Raw genomic sequence first — 23,226 nt, forward strand, 5'->3', positions numbered from 1 at the left:
TAACCTGTTCCTTCCACGTCCAGTTGGCCGCGTTATCCTTGCCTTTCTTCTTCTTCTTATCCTTGCTGGTCTGCAGCGTGCCATCAGCTGCCACCATGTCCTTGGCCACCCTGAAGTATTTCAGCGCAAACTGAAGCAGTGAATGCTTGCCATCATTAGCGAACTGTGATGAATTAATATCATCATCTTTATGGTGCATTTTGACCAGGCCATCATCAGAGGTGATGTTGGTACCACCACCGCCACCTTCACCACCCGAAGAGTGACCACTATCATCATGTTGGTGGTGGTGAAGGTTGTGGTTGTTGTGGTGGACAGTGGACGATGTGGTGGTCTGGTGGAGGCCCCAAGAGGAATTAGATTCCCCACTGCCGTCCCTGTCAGATGGACGGGTGCCGTTGACGGTCGCTAGACGGGCGCCGACTGACGGGCGAGACTCTGTCTCTTCTGTCTCGCCAGCCTGAGGTTGTTAGATAATAAATATAACGAATAAATATTAATTAAATATTATTCCAGATTTTCTACGACAATTTTTTTTTCTTGCTTGCAAGTCAATAAGTAGTAGGAATTTTCTTACGAAATCCCAGGCATATATTTGCTAGTATAATTGTAACGTTATAATGCAAACTGAATAAAATTAATAGATTATTGTTAATCAAGCTTCACGTGAATTAGTGAAAATTGACATGATCGATTATTTACACTGCAAAAAAATCCAGCGTAGCTGGGCAGGCCAATTTTTTTCCTTTTTCTATCTCTGAAGGCTTAAATTTGGACGTATTTGTTTTATTATTATTAATAATAATATCATTATCCTTATATATTATCCATCATTATTAATAATATTAATCAATATATCAATATTATTAATAATAATAATAATATTACCTATTAAATTTATTTTAAAAGTAATTAAATTTTAGTAATTAATAAAATAATAATCAATATTAATTATTCCCCCTGCTACGCCCCACCTTGTTCCCCAGCCGCGCCTCGGCCCTGCCGATGGGGACGACGTACTCCATGGGGAAGAGGCCCGTGCGCCCGTTAACGGACCCCTCCAGCCACCCTGGGGAATACAGGGGTAATTATCACCCTGGGTAATGAAGGGGTAGTTATTACCTTGGGTTAGTTATTACTAATCCCGGTAGGGGGTAATTATTAGCCTGGGGAAGCCAGGGGTAATTATTACCCTGGGTAATGAAGGGGTAGTTATTACCTGGGGTTAGTTATTACTAACCACGGTAGGGGGTAATTATTACATGGGGAAGGCAGGGGTAATTATTACCTGAGGAAGGCAGGGGTAATTATTACCTGGGGAATGCAGGGGTAATTATTATCCTGGGTAATGAAGGGGTAGTTATTACCCGGGGTTAGTTATTACTAACCCCGGTTGGGGTAATTATTAGCCTGGGGAAGGCAAGGACATTTATCACTCCGGAGAAGAAAGAGGTTATTTATAATCATGCGGAAGGCAGGGGTAATTATTACCCTGGGAAATGCAGCGACAATTACTAGAACAAAGATGTAATTATTATCCTTGACGAAACTTTAATTATTTAAATAATTATCACGTGTAAGTAACGTGATGGTCACTGCACGTGATGTGGCTAGTATACTCAGGAAACTGTGTGGGCGAGCGTGACAATTTGGACGCAATCTTTGACCGTAACAACTGCGGTGGATGCGCGGTTGATTCGCGCTATTCAACGCCACGTTAAATCAACAAGAATCCTAGCGGTCCAACAGGCATTGTTCTGTCTACGGATCACTGATGATTTAAGGATCGCTCCACGCTTGCTATCCTAGATCTCAATAAGGATTCCGATAGCGAGATTCCTTATATCCCAGCAAGCAACGTTATTAAATCGTTATATTATTATGATTATTAAAATTTATTATATAATCGTTTTATTATAAATGAAAGTAGATATGTAAACACTAATTATTAACCGAAGTTATTTATTGCATCGATGTGCTGTGATGATTGAACTACAAATATAATCACAACTGGAGCTTTTGAAAATAAATGTGAATTGAATAATTCATGTAGTCACGGGTAGTCTGAATTGAAGGAATTATGATGAGAATAATTTGATAGGGGAAACAGCTTAGGTTCCTGAGGATTAAAAATGGCCGCTAATTTAGAAATGCCATCGGCGCGCATTGGATATGCAGGAGAGTAAGGAAATGGTTTCATATTTTCTCAATGGGTTTCTAAATTGGAAGAGGAGGGAGGAGGGTTTCTGGAGGGAGACGGGAGGATTAGTTTAGTACAGTATAGGATAGTAGAGTACACTATAGGAGAGTATAGTAGTAATGTCATTGGAGAATAGGCCAAATTGGCCGGAGATCTGAAGACTGGCCTTTAGACCAGAACTAACAAAAACTGATGTTGAGGCTAAGCATAAATATAGCTGCTGAACATCTTATAATTTTTAAGATGGGAGGCACTTCTTGTATGAATATATTTTTTTGCATAGCGTTATCCAATCTGTTGCATATGTCGGTGACTCGAAGCACGAAGAATTGTTGTCGCCCGGACTTATATATAAGAAGAGGAACCAGCGGAGCATGCATGGAGCAGACTAGGACTCTGTTATTTTAAATAGTAATTTAAACTGAGGGATAGAAGGAGGCCATAATATAACTGAAGGATGCGTGCGGGATGGAAGGATGCCGTGGAGGAGAAGGATGTAATGATGAGATGTGGAGGAATAGCGCAGGGATGGACAAGCCGCTAAACACACACACGGTCACTCATGCGTTCACGTAGCGGCCGCTTACGCACGCAATTAATTCAAAGTGATATAAAGACGAGCCTTAGTTCTTCTGACTCACCTTTGTACATGTAACATGACTCTTGACTCACCTTTGTAACACGACCCTTGACCCACCTTTGCAACACGACCCTTGACCCACCTTTGCAACACGACCCTCGACCCACCTTTGTAACACGGCCCTTGACACGCCTTTGCAACACGACCCTTGACCCACCTTTGCAACACGACCCTTGACCCACCTTTGTAACACGACCCTCGACCCACCTTTGTAACACGGCCCTTGACTCACCTTTGTAACACGACCCTTGACCCACCTTTGCAACACGACCCTTGATCCACCTTTGTAACACGACCCTCGACCCACCTTTGTAACACGGCCCGTGACACGCCTTTGCAACACGACCCTTGACCCACCTTTGTAACACGACCCTTGATCCACCTTTGTAACGTGACCCTTGACCCACCTTTGTAACGCGACCCTTGACCCACCTTTGTAACGCGACCCCTTGACCCACTTTTGTAACGCGACCCTTGACCCACCTTTGCAACACGACCCTTGACCCACCTTTGTCCTGGTAGTGCTCAGGGTCTGTAACTCTGATGATGTCGCCTTTGCTGAAGCTCAGTAGTCTGCTCTCTCTCGTCTCGTAGTCTGCCAGAGCTCGCACATACGACCGGGAGCCCTGTATTTATTTATCATGTTTGAATTGTCAATTATTATTTTATTCAGGATAATATCCTAAAGATGGTAAGATGATTTTTTGGAAGGAGACATAGGCATTGCCTAAAAAATTTATTAGAATATGCCGCATCTGTTTTAAACTTCGCTTAAAATTCTCGAATGTCGGTGAAGGGTGAAAATTATATTCAATTATTCGTCTACTTCATACGTGAATGCGAAATTTTATTCCCAAATCTGTGATCGGTAAGTAGCAGTGATTAGTAAAAATATGACCAAAAATGCGACAAAAAATAAAAATTTTCATGAGAAATACTATAAATTTTACCCGGTACAAGTCGTTATGAAGCAACAAATTTCACAGCGATATTTTGAAATGTATAGCTTTTATTTAAATCATCTAGTTGCCCAAATATGATGTATAAGGTAATTCATTCATCGGGTACTGAACATACATTGACGGGATATCGTAACATAATTACTTTATTCGTTGCAATATTAAAAAAAATGATTGGCGCAACTCGAGTGAAAAAAAATTGAGAATGACGATGTTTGCAGAGATGAAACGATAATAAATCAAGCAAAAAATTTACATAAAAACTTGAAAGGCTGCACGACTTATGCATGCAAGCGGCTCGCGCAACTCAGGCCTCGCAGCAGAGCATGTCAAGCTTGCACGCAATTTCTTCGAGCTTTGCAAGAATTTCAATAATAAATAATTAATAAAAAAAAGAATAAAGAAATAATTTAAAAAGATTAAATTTAATAATAAATAAATAATAAAATTAAAAGAATTTAAATAATAAAGAATACGTCACGTATGTAATTCCTCCCTTCACACCAGTTCAGTGTTCCAAGAATTTTAAATAATAATAATTACTATTCTCTTCCAAGATAAGAGGCCATTTCGTGCCTATTTGGCCTAACCTACGTGCATGGAATTCGGACCCTGCAGAAAGTTCATGTAATGGTAGATTCTTGCTAAACATTGTACGCACTACAGGGCACCTCTAATCATTCATCTTAACTGATTTAATCATTTAAACTCTACCGTACCCCCAATTTGGTCTAAGCATGCAGCTGGTTACACCTTACAGGCTTACTCTGATATTATGCATTAACTCTAAATTTTCTTACCTGAATTACGTGCTAATTCAGACGATGAACGACTGGGCTAAGGTTTATTCAAATATAACTTAAAGCACATGCAATTAGGCGTAAAAAATTATCTTAAAAATATTTTAAAAATGGCATTTAACACTACAAAAAAATCATCTTAAAATATCGCCAATGTTAGACGGATAGCGTGTTCGTCCCAGTGTTCACAATGCAGCAAAAAAAAAAAAAACAATCTGACATGGAAGAACATTCCTCTGCAGCAAGTCCAGAACACATGGCCTTCGAGGTAAAAAATAATTTACCTGGAGGAGCTGTTGGGCGAACTGCAAAGGTTTATAGTTATTCCTGACGGCGTTGTAGAGGAGAAGCGTCCAGCCGAGTTTTTTGGTAACCGCAAGAGATTCATGCCAGTTGCCTAGCGTCGGGGACCCAACAGCGACATCGTCCATTGAGTCACTCAGGGCTTCCGAGGCAAAGTCAGAGGTTTGTTCTAGATGCAATTGTGTCAAGTTTGATAGACTCTTCGATGATTGCATGCTTTTGCTTTGTTTGAAGAGATGTTTAGTGTTTCTTCGGATGGTCGTGAATCCGTTTTCTAGATCCGTAGATCCAGAGCGTACGCTGGAGCTGATGCTGCCTGTGTTTGTATTAGCAGCATACAAATGCCCTGGACTTGTGCTTTTACCGATTTGTGAGATGTTAAATACAGAAGAAGATTTGGATTTAAGAAGTGACGATGGACGTTTATTGTAAACTGATTCGTTAGCCAAGTGAGTGTCTTCGTAGGCCATGTAAGCAGGCTGCGTCGAAGCTCGAGACGTTGGTCTGGAAGTTTTGCCCAAAGATGGTTTTGGAGGCGGTCTGGAGAGATCCTGGGTACTGGTTGCAAAGGCTCTCCTGTAGTTGTCGTCGGAATGGAAGAAACGTCGAGTGTGCGAACAAGAAGATGAAGAGCTACATGAATTTTTCAAATCGCGACCAAATGGACCATGAGATATTTTAAGCGCTGACTTGAGGGGTCGTTCCTCGAACCCAGAAGGTGGTATGTACTTGAAAGATCCACTTTCTTCATACAAAATTTCAGCTGAGTTTGAAATTGACACTTTCGGCACTCGGGATGCAGCGTAGCTGTACTTAGAGTCCGAGTCGCTCTTTGAAAAGATGGATGAATCTTCTGAGTCTCTGAAAGATTTGCAAGAGTTTATGTCTTCTGTTAAACGGCTACTGTTACTCCTCGGTTTTCTGGTGCTCTTGGCTCTTGAAGTCTTAAGAACCTTTTTCTTGTACTGCGGTATGCGATTCACGGGGAACTCTTGATCAGAGCTGGTGCTGGACTCTGCAGGGGTAACGATGTTGTTGTCTTTACCACAAACGTGCGGGAACATGCTAATTTTGTCTCGCAAGGAGAGCTCACTGGCCGAACACAGTTCATCGTCATCAGCCAAACATCCTCGGGTTACATGCGGTCTATCAAACACGTCACTTAATGTTTGCGCTAATCCACTGGTACGAGGACGTAGACCGGAGCAGTTCAGGACATGAGTGTGGAGTCCTTTAGGCTGCATTGTGGCTCGCGAGGACTCGGGCCTTCGAACCCTGTCATAATCACCACACCCTGGCTTCTCTGAATTACAAACAAGTGAAGTTCGGTTCCCAGAATGCCTATTGAGACGGTTGCTGGAGTTATTCTTGCAGGAAGAAAAGCAGCTATGACCGTTGCTGCCGTAAATGCCCGGGAAGGTTCGTGCTTCACGGTCACGGTAATCAGAGAGATGGCAACGTTCGTCGCGGTTGGAGCCGCGTTTGTTGACCGTCACGCCGTAATGAGTGGACTTCCTCCGCGGTGTCCTGGAGTCCACGTAAAATGGAATCTTGGATTTGGTGAAATAAGGAGGCTGGTCATCGTGGTCGTCACCAGAATCACAATCAAAAACTTCGCCATTGTTGCAGCCGCTCGACATGACACAGCTGAACTTTTGGCTCATGCGCCCAGGGTGCGCCTCCAGGGAGTCTAGAGGTAATCCCACTTTTGCCATCATTTCATTCACTTACTTACTATTCACAGTTCAAAGTTTAATGAACTTTCATTTTAAGCTCAAAGTACGCAAAAATTAATTTATATTCCAAAGCTTTAAAGATAATTATAATTTAAAATGTTCAAATATATTTCTCGTTTACTAAGCCACTTCACAGGCTTGAACTGCCTAGCCGTTCATTATAAAAAAATACCCAGTCATAAATCCGTGCTTAAAATCCATGTTTCTGAAAATTGTATACAAAGTAAAGTAATATAGATTGACGGAACATGTCCAAAAATGCAAATCGTCAAACAGAAAGATTAATGGGTCATGATGTGCCAACAGTGACACGCGCTATGCACGTATAGCACTGATATGTCCCTTTCCAGAGGTAAAGTGGGTTAGGATGACCCACAAAAGGGCCAAAAATTGTTCGATATTTGGCCACGTGTCACTTGATTCTCTGAGTGCAGCATCACTAACATGACGCACACGAGTTGCGAATAACGAATAATTCCAATCGCAAAAACGCGAAACTCGGCAAATTTTAAGGCAAGTTTGCAATAACAAATACCAAATTAAGAAAATATGACGTGGCAGGTCTCTAAAAATTTTAAAGTGCTGAAAATTGGATTTTTTTTTCATTGAGATTAACGCAGATAAAACGAATCATAATATATTACGAAAAAGGGACAATCATACGACAGAGAAAATGAAAATGTGCAATATTAAATAAAATTAAAAATATCATATTAACAATTTTTGCAGCGAAAATATAGGTTTATATCGTATCCAGGATGAAACTAAATATCAATGTGCATTGAAATTATTAATCCAACGGAAAAGCCATCGAGCAAATTAGGCGATAAGAAGACGAAAAATAGAAAAAAAGCAGTATATAAAAAATTAATGCTAGGATATAGGAGCGAACACGCGCAGCAATGATGAGAAGGAAGAATGATGAGAAGGAAGAATGATGAGAAGGAAGAATGATGAGAAGGAAGAATGATGAGAAGGAAGAATGATGAGGCAAAATTATTAGACATAAGAAGCGTCTACACGTCGTGGCCTCAGGCCGTGCATTCCGGGCACAGGGTGCTGGCAGTGAAGCGTGAAGCCGTGACAGCGGCATGGCTGGTGCTGCTGTCTGCAGCAGCACCGAGCAAACTTTACTAGATATTAAGAGCCAACTTAAAAAATATTATAAGCAAATTTAAACAAATATTATGAGCAAACTTAAATAAATTTTCATCCTTTTCCAAAATGTTCGGTAAAGGACGCCAACAAATCAAACAAATTCCAAATTATTCATGACTACCAAGTTTTAAATTCAAAATAGTTGAATTTTATTGAATTGTAAAAAAGATCGTGTTTTTGAGCAAAACGCGTTACATGGTTGGGGGCATGCGTTGATGCTTAGCAATCTTTATATCATCTCTTATCTCTTATATCATCTTATCTCTTAAAAATCACGCACTACAATTATTTAACTGATGCAGCTAATAATTTGATTTAGTAGCGCTTCACGCATACAGAAAACCAGCAGCTTTCAGCGCTTTTGGTGACGGCAGTGAAAGTTATATCGCAGCGTTATTACCTCGATTACCTCTTCTACGCTACGTTATTACCTCGCATTACCTCTTCTACGCTACGTTATTACCTCGCATTACCTCTTCCACGCTACGTTATTACCTTGCATTACCTCTTCTACGCAGCGTTATTACCTCGCATTACCTCTCCACACTACGTTATTACCTCGCATTACCTCTTCCATACTACGTTATTACCTCGCATTACCTCTTCCACACTACTTTATTACCCCGCATTACCTATTCACGCTACGTTATTACCTCACATTACCTCTCCTACGCTACGTTATTACCTCGCATTACCTCTTCTCCGCTACGTTATTACCTCGATTACCTCTTCCACACTACGCTATCACCTCGCATTACCTCTCCACGCTACGTAACAATGAGCCTGTTTGTCGTCCCAGACAATGCAAGCAATTGTATGAACGGAAGCCAGCGTTTCTCTGAGACCTGCGAGACTGAAACAGACGAGCGGGCGCATTCAACATGAGCTGCACTTTCAAAACTCGCTTAAAAAGTTTTGGTTTTGAGTTTCGCCAGAAATTGCCAGAAATTTGATGTAAAATGATAGACGAGAAAATTGTTTCCAAGTTCAAACCATAGAAAATAATTTTGATCTTTATTAGCGTTAACTTCAAATTATCAATAATCATTCGAAATTATCAAGAGTTGTAAATAAAAAATGTTGAGAGGTAGCGAATACATTTAGCGAAAAATTGCCTATTATATTTAATCGAAAATTAATTACAGGGCAACTTGCGGTAGAAATTTTTATACGGATTTAAAACACTGTTAAAGACGGCAAAAATGGAAATGGCTGGTTTCCCTTCAATTTTTCTTTACGATAAACTTTGTTCGCTCATATTGAATTGTTCACGCTACCTGCTCGCTATAGTCAACCAATCATCGGTAAAGTCGACGCAATTGTAAAAATGTTACTGAATTAATTGGTTACTGACGGCACGTAGGGACAATTTCAGTTCTTCCATATACAAATCTCAGTGCATCAAACACTCAGCAAAGCCTCAGCAGCGTGGCCTCAGCACAGCCTCAGCAGCGGGCCTCAGCACCGCCTCAGCAGCGGGCCTCAGCAGTGGGCCTCAGCAGAACAGCCTCAGCAGCACAGCCTCAGCAGCGGGCCTCAGCAGCGGAGCCTCAGCACCGGGCCACAGCAGCGGAGCCTCAGCATCGGAGCCTCAGCAGAGGCCCCAACAGAGGCCCCAGGAGTGGGCGCTGTACACGCATTCCAGCCACTCTGACCTCGCGCCTGCGCGGCCTTGGTTAATCCTTTTTTGTTTGTTTCAGGAATTGTTACTTTTTTCCTGACCAGCGCCGGTTGCTCGGTTGGGGGTCAGGGGGAGCAGGATGTACCCTAAAGACAGGGGGGCTGGTAGGGGGCGTAACAAGGGGCCCTTGCTGGGGGTGATAACCCCCCCAAACTTGCCCGGGGGGGTCGTGCTAAAATGCATCCGGCTAATGAATCCTTGCTGCATCTTCGGCTGCGCTCAGGCGCAACGCGCACATTCATGCACGCTTGAAATAAGAAGCACTTAAATAAAAAGCAGTTAAATAAAAATCATTCAATTGAAAAATAATAATTTTTGAAATAAAATTCACGTGAATAAGAGTAGGCAAGGCGTTGGCTAGTGAACAGCTAAACAACAGAAAAATTTCAGCCTACGAATTAAAATAATTGAAAAGAGACACTTGATCGATTAAAAATTGTAGGAAAGTTCGATGGTACAAGAAGATATTAATTAGTTGCATCGGTTTGGTGCTTAAATAATTGGATATTTGTGGATATTCGATAAATAATTGGATATATTCGATTACAAATAATTGGAATAAGTAATCGAATTTCAATTAAATTTAAAGGATTTCAGTTTCAGCTTACGCAGTAGTTGGTTGTTGTTTTGCATTTTTATACATTTGGTATTATTGCTAATTAATGAAAGTAAAGATAAGTTTTTAAACGGGTGAATGTTCAATCTTGCCTTCAGCAGTAATTCGTCTAAAGCTAAAAAACTGAATAGTTTTTAGTAAATTCGTCAATTCGTCAGACGTGCGACGCCGTGAACAGTGATTTTTTAATATTAAAGTGAGTCATAATCTGAAATATCAACGCCATTGCAAATCTTGGTCACAGGCCGTCAATTAGAATGTTAAGTATATAAACCAGACAGGTAATAGACCATTGAATTTTAATATTTATTTAAACTTTCCGTACTTAAAAAATAAAATAGTACTAAATCAATTGAAACAAGCGTCATGTAATCAAATGGGTTACAATTAAGTGTCATTAATAAAGCTCATGCAAATAATTAGCATGAATTTGAGTTTGATAAGCAGGAACAAGTTAACACGTTGGCCGCGATGTGCGCCATATATGTACACGCTGTACTTCTCAGAATCGCGATGTGTACACATGTGGTACATTCATATGAAAAATACATATTTTTCTAAAATCTTATTACTCTTTCAAATTTAAAATTTCAATGATGCAATTAAATAGGCATGTTAGGGAATGCTTTGAAGAAGCGATGTGCACCAAATGCGGCCACGAATTTTACGTGACACAATGACAGAACATACCCCTGCAGAGCTGCACACAACTTTTCTCCTTGCTATCTGCCGGGTAACTGAAGATATACAAGTTTGAACCTATCGCCCGTACGGCATTCGGGCCAAATCAGCAATCGCGGCCAACGTGTTAAGGTAATGAAGCAGACGTGACCGCCCTACACAACGGCCAGAATTCTGGCGCTGCAAGCAGAGTCTGAAGAGCGAACAAGCGATGCATTGTTGCGAACCAGGCACTTGACGGTAAAATAACGTTGATTAAACGTTATTTCGACGTCGATTAAACTTTTTTGAGGTGGAAATAGCGTCAACTAAGATATTTTAACGTTGAATAAACTTTTTTGATGTTGAAATAACGTTGATTAAACGTTATTTAACCGTTTAAATACAGATAATTTTCATTTATCTATACGAAGCGATATTAAAACGTAGAAACATTTTTCATCATAGTGAAGTTTACAATTGTTTATGCTCCGTTCAATAACGGTAGACAATAACAATGGAAAATTCATATCTCGAGGAAATTTAATGTAAAAAAACGACATTATCTTTAATGCTGAGATTAATGACAATGTGGTCCTACACGTGAAGGTAAAGAGTAAGCTTATTCCAACTCGTGATCTGGAATCTGAAAAGAACCTCAAAAAGCAGGTAACAAACTGCAGGCATCATCACTCAAAGAAATGAGGAAAATTTGTCCAGATATTGATGCACGTTTCGGCTTTGTGGAGGTCATCTTGATTCTATTTTGCTCGGCAAAAGGCCGAATCACGACTACGACGCAAAAAGTGGTTTCATTATTTAGACAACATACCCATTCGTTCCTTTGAGTGTAATGTTTCTTCTGGTGGCATAACCTACGCGGAAAAAATATGTCACTATTCGGACAAGATTACCCATTCGTTCCTTTGAGTGTAAAGCTGCTTCTGGTGGAATAAAACATGCACAGAAAATGAGTCATTATTTAGACAAGATTACCCATTCGTTCCTGTGAGTGTAGGGGCATCAAAGTTGCTTGTGGTGGTATAAAACATGCACAGAAAATGAGTCATTATTTGGACAAGATTACCCATTCCTTCCTTTGAGTGTAGGGCATCGAAGTTGCTTGTGGTGGAATAAAACACGCACATAAAATGAGTCATTATTTAGACAAGATTACCCATTCGTTATTGTGAGTGTAGGGGCATCGAAGTTGCTTGTGGTGGTATAGCGAGCACGCAGGCTAATTATGGCGCATAATTACAGCTTTTGTAAGACAAACACGGCATCATTGCACGCCCCTGCCTACGAATACTCCCAGTAAGAGGAGAGTCTATTTTCCATGCACGCGAGAAACCTGCTCTTAAAAAACTGCATTGCGAGTCTTCTTCATAACTCGGGACTAGGTGGAACTTGATCAAAGATTTACTGAAAACAGGCTAGTAGAATAAATAATTTAGGTAGACAGGAAGAATTTAACATAAATCAGGGGAATTGCATAGATAAATTAAAAAAATGGGAAGATATATTCAGTAAAACAGGCAAGTATAATTTAAAAAAATGTGAAGATATTTGTGAAAAAGAGGCTAGTTGAATAAATAATTTAGGAAGAGAGGAAGAATTTAATGTAAATCAATGAGTTGCATAGATAATTTAAGAAAATGGGAAGATATTTCTGAAAAAGAGGCTAGATGAATAAATAATTTAGGAAGAGACTAGGAATTCACTGGAAAATTAAGCGAATTTAACTGAAAATTTAAGAAACGATTCTTATGAGTACGTGTGGCTCTGCTAGGGTGAAAAAAATTAACTCGGTACACACTGCAGTAAGTGACAGAGAGCGCATTTTTTCGTCGTCGAAAACTTGAGGTCACGGACAGACGGACGGACAGACAGACATGACGAGCACAATCGCGCCTTTTTTTCTATAAATGTGAAAATGCGCTAAAAAGTGTATCATTTCTTGGACAAGATGAGACAGAGATTTTTTTGACTGCGTATACCCAGGCAATCATATCGCAGAACCGGAATTTTACAGCCAAAAACAAGTGCGTTTTGAAGCCAAATGAAAAAAGCCTTTATTTCTGAACACGAGGTGCAGGATGAGTGCATCTTACAGGCATTTCCTTCTAGAAGTAACATCCACGTCCATTACTCACGAATTACTAACTAATTGCTCACGAATTACTCAGTAGTTGCTCACAAATTACATACTAATTACTCATTAACTACTATATAGTATTAGAAAACTCAATAAAATTACTAATTCCCTGAAGCATCAGTAATTAGTAAATACACTATCGCCTTAAGTACTGCATCGGAACTAAAGGAAGACGCGGAATATAATATAACATATTATAACGTAGTATAAAATAATATAATATGAAATAGTACAAAATAATATAATATAATATTAATAAAATAAAATATGACATAAATGCCTAGGCACCACTCAAAAATAAGAATGGATCATATATTGTCCATATATTGTCATTTATTTGCCGGGACAAAAAGAGTCAGGATGACCCACGCATGGACAAAAGTACATTGCTACTGGGATAAATTTTCACTCATATCAAGCACACATCACTCAGGGAAATAAGCGAGACTTTGTCAACATAGCAATGCACATTTTGCCCATATTGTGGGTCACCCTGACCTAGTTTGTCCCACCAAAGAGCGTATCACTGCTACGTGCAGAAAATAAATCGCAGTCTATATATATACAATATGAACCAAATATTTTTCTGACTGGCGATCGCTCAGAGAGGAGTGGACCTGCGCTGCATTGAGGCGGCCGTCACCGCAAGTTTTATGGAGGAACATTTTATTGAAAGCCTCAGGCGCGTCAAGGGTGATAAAATGTTGGTAAAATATCATAGAAAACGGGGAAAAATATGATAAAAATGCGGGTAAAATATCATAAAATTGCGGGTAAAATATCATGAAAATGCGGGTAGATCGTAAAAATGCGGGTAAAAGATCGTAAAAATGCGGGCGAAAAATCATAGAAATTCGGATAAAAGATCATAAAAATGCGGGTAAAAGATCATAAAACGCTGGTAAAAGAACATGAAATGCTGGTAAATATCATAAAAAATGCGGGTAAAAGATCGTGAACATGCATGCGGGTAAAGATCATAAAAATATAACTCAGTACTCACTGCAGTGAGTGACAGAGAGCGTATTTTCTCGTCGACGAAAACTTGAGGTCACGGACGGACGGACGGACGGACGGACAGACAGACAGACAGACAGACAGACGGACATGGCGAGCACAATAGTGCATTTTTTCCATAAATGAGAAAATGCGCTAAAAATGCTGGTAAAATATCATGAAAATGCGGGTAGATCATAAAAATGCGGGTGAAAGATCATAAAAAATCCCCGGCAATTAGCAGGTCAGCAGCCGCGACGCACTGTTATAAACTGTGGCCGGTTTATCGGTGGCCAAAGACAAGGAAACTGACAATGCAAATACGATTTTGAACGATCAGCAAGACAATGATTATTCCATAATTGTTTTCCACAAGATTATTGGTGGGCAGAAGCTAAACAAAGATTTTAATATTTACTTTACTCAAAACCGCAAGCTTAACTTGTTCCAAGTTATAGAGAATTAAGTGTTTTATATTGAATACATCTTATTGACTTTTGTAGTTCGGTCTCGTGTTTGAGACCATAAAGAATTCTGAGTCTTACTTTAGTATCGCGGTTACGATGTTGAAATATCCGAGCAACATAGCAGTGATATTTAATTGGTTCGCACCATACAAACACACGCGACCCAATGCAAACGTAAGTAACAACACACTAACACAAACAACACAACTCAACACAAAATTTTATACAAGCGACTCAGCACAAACGTAAGCAACAACACACTAACACAAACAACACAACTTAGCACACAAACACAAGCGACTCAGCACCAAGGCACTAACACGCTATAAACACAGAATTATTAGGCGAACTCAGGACGCTCAGTGAATTTCTTTTGAAGTATTACGCCACTCCTAGTAGAGCCAACAGGATACGAAATTAATACGGGAAGCCTTCACAGCCCCTAAGTACAGCTCGAAGTAGCTTACAAATCAGGTACGAGTAATATTAGCATTAAACGGACAAAGGCAAGGGCCGAATTAATAAATCATTTTATTTTTAATTATTATTAATTAGGTGCATCATGAAACATATGCTCATAATGGTAATCGCAGGTTCATAGCTACAATAAATGCCATGTCAGTCAATATAATGCTGATATTGCTATGTAATTTGTAACTTCATTGCGACGATGAAATAATAAGATAAATGAATTGATTTAAACAGACAAGGTTTATAAATCACGAGAAGACACGTGCAGTGATTGGAAAATCATGAGTTAACTCGTGCAGTGATTGGACAAGAGTGTTAATTGTTACTGGCCTGATACACGGTATACCTGAGACACGGCTTTGAAACACCCAAGTGTTTCAAAACGGGGGGCCTTTTTCTCTCAACGGCTTTGAAACACCCAAGTGCTTCAAAACGGGGGGCCTTTTTCTCTCAGTGTACGCATGAGCACGTTTTTCCCTCCCGGGTTCTCGGACCAAGTGCATTGGCCAAGGATGGACGGGCGGCATTCCAGTTGTGAAGCAGCGCGAGAAATTCCAGGAGCGGCAGAAAAAATCCCACGCAATCAAGGGATTAAAACCGCACGGACGCACGACCGAAGTAACCAACCGCGTCGCCCGCCATCAAATTACGGCGGCGGGCATCTGTTCTACCGCGCCGCCCGCCATCAAATTACGGCGGCGGGCATCTGTTCTACCGCGTCGCCCGCCATCAAATTACGGCGGCGGGCATCTGTTCCACCGCGTCGCCCGCCATCAAATTACGGCGGCGGGCATCTGTTCTACCACGTCGCCTGCCATTAGTGGTAATAGCGCCTCTAATTATAACAACGTACAGTTGCAGTAGTAGCACTATAAAAAATAACAACAACTTCATTTTACCATTAATGGTAAAATTTTGCTTGTAACGTCCACGTGCAATACCAGGACCAAAGCACGTGATGCGTGCACGTAGAGTACGAGGTCCTTACAGTGGAAGCTTTACGTAACCTAGAGGTCACGTGAACGCTGCACGCAATATTATACGCATGGTCGCGTCGTACCAGCGATCGTGCGTAAATGAGTGTAAGGAGTGTATACGCAAGGTGTATCTATAGGACCATATACGATAGCAGAGTGTCGCAACAAATATCATATATATATCACATATCCTTATGCATAAAATCATTTGTATATCTTGACGCCTACAGTCAATCATGTATAAAATATCCTAGTAACAGAATATCAACACCAAAGCATTTTAAAAGTACATGTGAAGCAAAAGCTTTATACATATATGTAATTCAAATAACAGTATATATGAATAATATTTATGTAGCAGAGTATTTATGTAGCAGCTACATCTATAGTTTTAAAACATCACACATCGTTGCAAAAATTCAATAACATCTCTCAAGCGATTAGGCTATTGTGGCCACTAAGCTTTCACAAATTTGACTGCATACAATAATGTGGTATTAGTCTATCGTCACATTTTACATATTGTATCAACAGCATAAAAAATTGAAAAGTGACAGGACCTACCTATATAATCTACCTCCGGGTCAAAATCTTTTTGATCCGATATCGGCATTTTGACTCCGGGTCAAAATTTCGTCACTCAGAGCAACGAAGTCAAAATTTATTTATGGCTAGAAATTTAGAGAAATATTAAATTTATTTCTATTGCACCACCGTATGCATCAGAAAACTAATGCACAAAGCATCAACACAAGTTACAAACGGGTTGCTCAAAATATCGATAAAAATTACAACTGAGTGCTAGTTGGGCCAATCGACAATTAAAGACCACGTACTTATTATAGGCAGTCAATTTGAAATTCGTTTTTATCGTATTTAAATGGCTTAAAAGTATCTGCATTATACTCAACGCAATTGTCTTAAATATCTCAGTTTAAACATACATTTCCCCATTGTTTGAAAATACAATAACGTACTAAACCCGATCATTTAGCTGAATTGCATTTCAATACATCCATGCAGTCTTCACAGAGAGAATTTATGACAAAAAACCTTCAAAATATGGCTGTGAGTCGAGAATTATTAAAGCAGGTGTAAAGCAAGGGATTCAATTTGCTCCACGCGACCCCACTAGCAACAATACGGTGGCGACTTCCATCAACTAAGAATCAACTCATCAACTGAGAATCAATTCGTGATTCAAGTAATTATCAAATGAATTACTTCTCATCTCGTGGGAAAAATCCCACCAGCTAACGGCAGATCTTCACAGTGACCGACGAGGGAAGGGGTACACGCATTCACACATTGGGGTCACCGCTTAATAAGCTTTGTTGATTACCATGTTGTTAAAAACTTAATAGTTTATTGAATAATTAAATTTCATATCAAAATATGTTAAATTTCAATAAAATAATACACAGGAGGCTTCTACAATTGTATAGGGCTCTAGTCCGGAGAAGAGATGTCTGAAGTGCGAGAGTGAACTTCAGTCGTGAAAGAAAATTAATTACTTAAGAGAAGTTACTTAAGAATCTGTCCTTAAATATGATCTTAGGATTCCTTGATATAAATGGCAGATTTCAACTATTTCCGATAATTCGCATCACTCTGGTGCTGAGGAACATAAAGTTATAATTATTCTGCGTGATAAATTAATTGAAGCGGATAGGTCTACATTGCTTACAAATTTGCCTATTCCGTTAATCACGGACGAATAGATTACAATCGAGAACTGAACTATATTAGTTGAGGTTGTATTACTAATAGGTTGCTATAAATCTTTTTATAAGCAAACCTTAACCCCATTCTTACCTTAATCGACAAGAAATTAGGAGCGCCTTTCTTGTTAAAATTCCTCACTTCTAACAGCCGCTAGACGCTGGGTTTATTAGAATTAATATTGAAACTTTGACGTCAAGAAAATGTTGATTTGCGAAATATGACCCAAAATTTAACTAAAATTATCATAACGCACGTTGATCTCTCAATAAACCAAGACGTTCACTTCATAGCAACGCGCGTGAAACTGAAGGCTTTGGAGATATGGAGCAGCGATGTATAGGTAGTCATTATGCATGTGCACACATCAATGTCAACATCACGGCTGCATCATGTAACGTTGGAGTGTTTCACCAGTGCTGCATAAGTGTTGCATCAGTCCAACATCTGTGTTGCACCGGCCAGTGCTGCATAAGTGTTGCATCAGTCCTGCATCAGTGTTGCACCGGCCAGTGCTGCATAAGTGTTGCATCAGTCCTACATCAGTGTTGCACCGGCCAGTGCTGCATAAGTGTTGCATCAGTCCTACATCAGTGTTGCACCGGCCAGTGCTGCATAAGTGTNACCTGCATCTTATTTGACAGGTAACCTACAACTTATTTGACAGGTAACCTACAACTTATTTGACAGGTAACCTACAACTTATTTGACAGGTAACCTACAACTTATTTGACAGGTAACCTTCATCTTATTTGACAGGTAACCTGCATCTTATTTGACTGATATATTACATATAAATTACTCCTCCACTCAGCATAAGCCAGTGCTACTTCGTTTGTAGATGCAACACTCTCAATTACAGGCCTTTTCAGGATACAGAATACAAAAATATACTATAATTATTCTCCATACTCCAAAGAGAAATAGATTATCTCTATTCTCCAAGGAAAACAGACAGAATGCATCCATCAATACATAAAATACTAAAATGCTATCTAAAACTTGGCTTCTAAACGCCGCAAGTGAATAATCAACTGAAACTCTGCCATTCGGTGCCGCTAAAACGTTGAAAAATAAAGGGCAACTTGATTTCTAGAAGCAACAAGCCTCTAGAAATTGATGAAAAAAATTTCCCTACAAATCCCCGAGAAGAAAAATCCCCCTCAAGTGGGACTCTTGCTAACATGTCGCGGGGCTGCTACGCTGAACAAGGGGGAAGAAAAACCCCAATACCCCAGTGTTTCAGGATACATCGTATACATAAAGAATATAAAGTACGCATCTCATACATAAAGAACAAATACGTTGTGTGTAATGTGGGTAGAGTTACAGAATTTAGGGTAAAGGTGTCCCACAAATTCAAGTGTCTACAAATTAGAAAAACAATTTCAACGTAAGATTGAGGGCAAACTAAAAAAAATTTAATGCAATAGGTGAATTTTTTCGAATAATTTTAATGTTCACTACTTTAAATATATTAAATAGAACGGTGTTCACTGGCGCAACTTAACAAGCACAAATAATAATAATTTAATTAAACGTATGAAACTAAGTGATAAGGAGAACAAACTGAGAAAGTTTATTGATTATTAAGTCGTTATTAATGATTAGATAAATACACTCAGCATATAGAAGGCTACATCAAAGGCTGCAAGTTATAGTCTGTACTAATGACTTTATTTTTTACGTACAGGCGAGCCTGCGAACTGTACTAATGAGGTTATTTTTACGTGCAGGCGAGCCTGCGAACTGTACTAATGAGGTTATTTTTACGTGCAGGCGAGCCTACGAACTGTACTAATGAGGTTATTTTTACGTGCAGGCGAGCCTACGAAGTGTCGGAAGCCGCGGCACCGGAAGCGCCTGCGCTCAAGCGCGTCGCTGGCGACGCGTCAGTCGCTGCGCGCTGCCTTCCCTAAACAATCTAGCGTTTATCGTAAGTTTTATCACAAGATTTACGAGAAATTTACACTAATTTCTCATGAATTTTTCAAATTTTTCCCAAATTATGTTAGACGGTTGATTGATCGGCTTATTAATCCATGCAAGACAAACCGATTACCTTTCAATAAATAATAAACTTGTCAATGGAATTGTCAACAATCGGAAATCTTAGCCGGATTCTTTTCGTAGCGAATCGGTGTTTTTTTTACATATTAACCTTTTCGCGAAAGCGTTTCAAGCCAAATTATTTAGCAGAGAAATCCTAGTTCAAAGGAAAATTTTGTTTTTACAGTTTGTCAACATTGAGAGACTTCAATTTTACTGAGCGATAATATCAATATTCAGTTTTGCTGACTGACGCTGAAGGCATTGCTTTTCAGCAAATGTACATGTACATGTACACCTTCTTAATAGTAAATAACATAATAAGAAATAAAATATAATAAAGAAATAATACTAATAATAAGCAGTGAATTTCACGGAGGTGCATTTAATTTTTTCGCAGGCAAGACCAATTATACTCACTGTGAGAGTGCGTTTGGTATGCAATAACAATAAATAAATTTTATTCTTATTAAGATATTACAAATATTGCAGATATTACTAATCATCATGAGATTAGTACTAGTATCTGCAATACAAACTGAAAAGCAAATATTTCATTTACGTCAAAATTTCTTTGTAGTTTAATGTTAGTTTTGTTTATGTATAGTATAAATGGTGTTGTAACCAGCATCATTCTCATTAGAGTATGAAAAAGTTCTTGCCCTTTTCTTTCTTTTTAAATATCTAGTATAGCCATGTAAGAAATCATAATCTAAATACTTGAATGCAATATATTAATATATTTGTGAATATATTGGCGCAGCTTACAATGTAGAAGTATGGATAACAGGGCATATAAACATACGAGTAATAAAGTAAAATAATAATAATAAAAAACAATAGGACATTAACGCTCTTTATACAGTTAGTTAATTGAGTTCGCTTCCATGAAGTTGAATTTAAATAACAAATAACACGGTTGGAGTGTGATGGCATTATATCAATTACAAGGTCTTGATATACTTGATTCTAGCATTGTTTCTCCTTGAGTCGAACCTGCCATGTCCACACTCATGTTTGTTTCAATCGCACTCGAATAATTCAATGGATCCGCTAACTCGTTAACTTTCAATGCCACCACACGATAGAGAGCAGAAAGTTCCGTTTCTCATTGCGCAAACTTTACCGAGAATTGGGCTTATAACCTTCAGCAACAATCATTTCCTCGAGAAGTCTATTTAAAATTTCCGTGAATTGCGACGCATTGTGAGCTGCAGTCCTAACTGCCAGCTTTGTTTTCACTGCACAGCGAGAGCGCAACTCGATTCTTTGCTCTCAACAACGAGATCGAAAAACACTTTTCGAAAGCTGGCACGCAGCGAGCAGCTTTAAAAAGACTATTCAACGCGAGACGTGCGATTGAATAAATCGTCATTAAAGTCGTTTTCTCGATTAATCTTGGCCTGGTTATAAAGAAATAAGGTAGAACGAATCATTTTCTGTTAAAATTAACTCAAGGGTAAACGCATGCGAATAATAAAATTTTCAAACATTAGCAATTTTGTCAATCTCGAGAAGTAGACATTCTTCTCGAACTACGGAAAAGAAACAAATTGGAAATGAGCACAATTCGACAAATAATCACTAATGCTGTGCGAACCTTGCACTAGAATTTTTACTTAGCTGCGAAGCTTCACCAGATCAATGGACTCAAGCACATTCTAAATCGAACATAGCTTATCGATACGTTAACATAAAAATTGCAATACTCGGTGAAACAACACCAGACGCCGCTTGCTTTTCCGCAGACTTCGTCGTTATTTTCTCACGGCGCTAACCAAAGCCCGACAGGATAATTAAGCACCGAAAAGCAGTGTAGCAAGACGCAATGATTGCTTTAGTTTAGCCGCCGGCACCATCAACAGTCGGAGCACAGGCTCGCTCCACCTCCTCGCCCCACACTCAATTCAAGACTGGCGAGCGGCGCGGTTGCCTGCAGTTTGCGAGCGCATCTGAGACCGTGACCGCGAGTTGGCAGCATTCGCTGACACGCAACTCCACCTAACCGGAAAAACAACATCCAACACAACGCAAATGATTGAAATTCATAGAAACCATTGTATAAAATTTGCTGACCCTTGAGCCACTTCATATTTGTTTTGAAGACAAACGGTTAATTTAATTTTAATATACCGAAACACAGTATTATTACCCACTACCGAACTATATCTGCTAGTTAGTACATCCATTACAGTTTGAATGAAATTTTTTGTTTTTTGTTTAATTGAAGGAATAACAACTCATTATCCAGAACTATCATCAAGTAACCTTCCCTCAATTTAATATGATGTAATTACTTAGTCAAAACTACTGTAAATGATAGGCGAGAAGTCAGTTTATATTTTTAAAAGAAGCTGGAAGGAAATGAAAATAATATAGATTCATAAAGATTATTACACAAACTTTCACTATGATTGTTAACATGGTTAAAAAAATTATGATTAGTTGATTCTGGTTGTTCTGGTTTCTTCTGATGTCGAGAACTGAATCAGCATAGCTAGCGTGCAACAGTTCTGCATGGCTGGTCAATATCGCTCCTGTCGCCATCTATGATAAAGATTTATGCTAATTTTGATGACAAAAACACGAGTTATTCGTTACTTTTAAATTAGTTTAGATTTTGTCGTGCATAACGAATGAACGTAAAGTGCGCTGAACCGCCGCTCCCAAAAACGGGTAAAATACAGTAATTTAAATAGCAAGAGCGAAGTACGCTATAACAAAGAATATGATTACAGTATTATATATTATATGATAATATAATATGATTAAACAACAGCTAGCTTCGTGATAACAGTCGTCAAACTGGCATATAAAAATTTATTACGTAATGAGGTAGCAATTAGTTTGTTTTTAGTGTCAAATGTTCAGTAAAACTAGGTATTAATGGTAAGAAGTCGCTTATAAGCAAAAATATTAAAATAAAATAATTTAATATAATATTATATAATTAATATAATCGCTTATATTAGAAGTCGGCACCTACCCAACGATGATGGTATACATGCAATTGTGGACTAGACTTGCGAGATCATTAAGGTTAGCAAAACTATTATTGAATCTTATACATGAAAGTCTTACTTTTACAGCCTGCACACTGTATGCACATAACAGTCTTACTATTCTAATTGATAAAACTATTTCAGTATCGTGTAACTTGTCTTTTCGATGCGTTACTCGCCAAATTCTTAGCACTATAGATATGAAGTTACTGACCTTTCACCTTCTGTACTTTCAAAATATTTACAAGACAAGTGATGAAAATATTCCCGACTTTAGGCTTTGACACATTGTCCAAATAGAGATGTACATTTTGTTATAGTATGGGTCACCGGGACCAAATTCGGTTAAATCAGTACTACAGATACAGTACTGCCCTCACTGCAGTGAGTGACAGAGAGCGCACTTTCTCGTCGACGAAAACGTGAAGTCACGGACGGACAGACGGACATGACGAGCATAATAGTACATTTTTCCATAAATGAGAAAATGCGCTAACAAGTTTGCTATTTAGACAATACGATGCATCCATTTGTTTGAGTGTCAGTAATAGAAATTGGGGTGTTGTCGATCACAGCTCAGCGGCGTGAGTCGTGCGTTGATCGATGTCTTCTTACACTCATTGTACTCGTC

At 39.1% G+C, this 23,226-nt stretch overlaps 1 protein-coding gene across 1 annotated transcript in view; it reads right to left on the reverse strand.

The window, feature by feature from the left end:
- Window positions 1–23,226, reverse strand: part of LOC108667058 — a gene marked incomplete at its 5' end in the record, with an annotated part of 62,185 nt that overhangs the window by 10,835 nt on the left and 28,124 nt on the right. Inside the window, 3 exon segments of the mRNA XM_047882324.1 lie at window positions 5–460; window positions 975–1,069; window positions 3,349–3,466. Of these exon segments, the coding sequence (XP_047738280.1) occupies window positions 5–460; window positions 975–1,069; window positions 3,349–3,466 (669 nt within the window).

The sequence above is a fragment of the Hyalella azteca genome, unplaced genomic scaffold (assembly GCF_000764305.2).
Source record: "Hyalella azteca isolate HAZT.00-mixed unplaced genomic scaffold, Hazt_2.0.2 contig10209, whole genome shotgun sequence".
NCBI lineage: Eukaryota > Metazoa > Arthropoda > Malacostraca > Amphipoda > Hyalellidae > Hyalella > Hyalella azteca.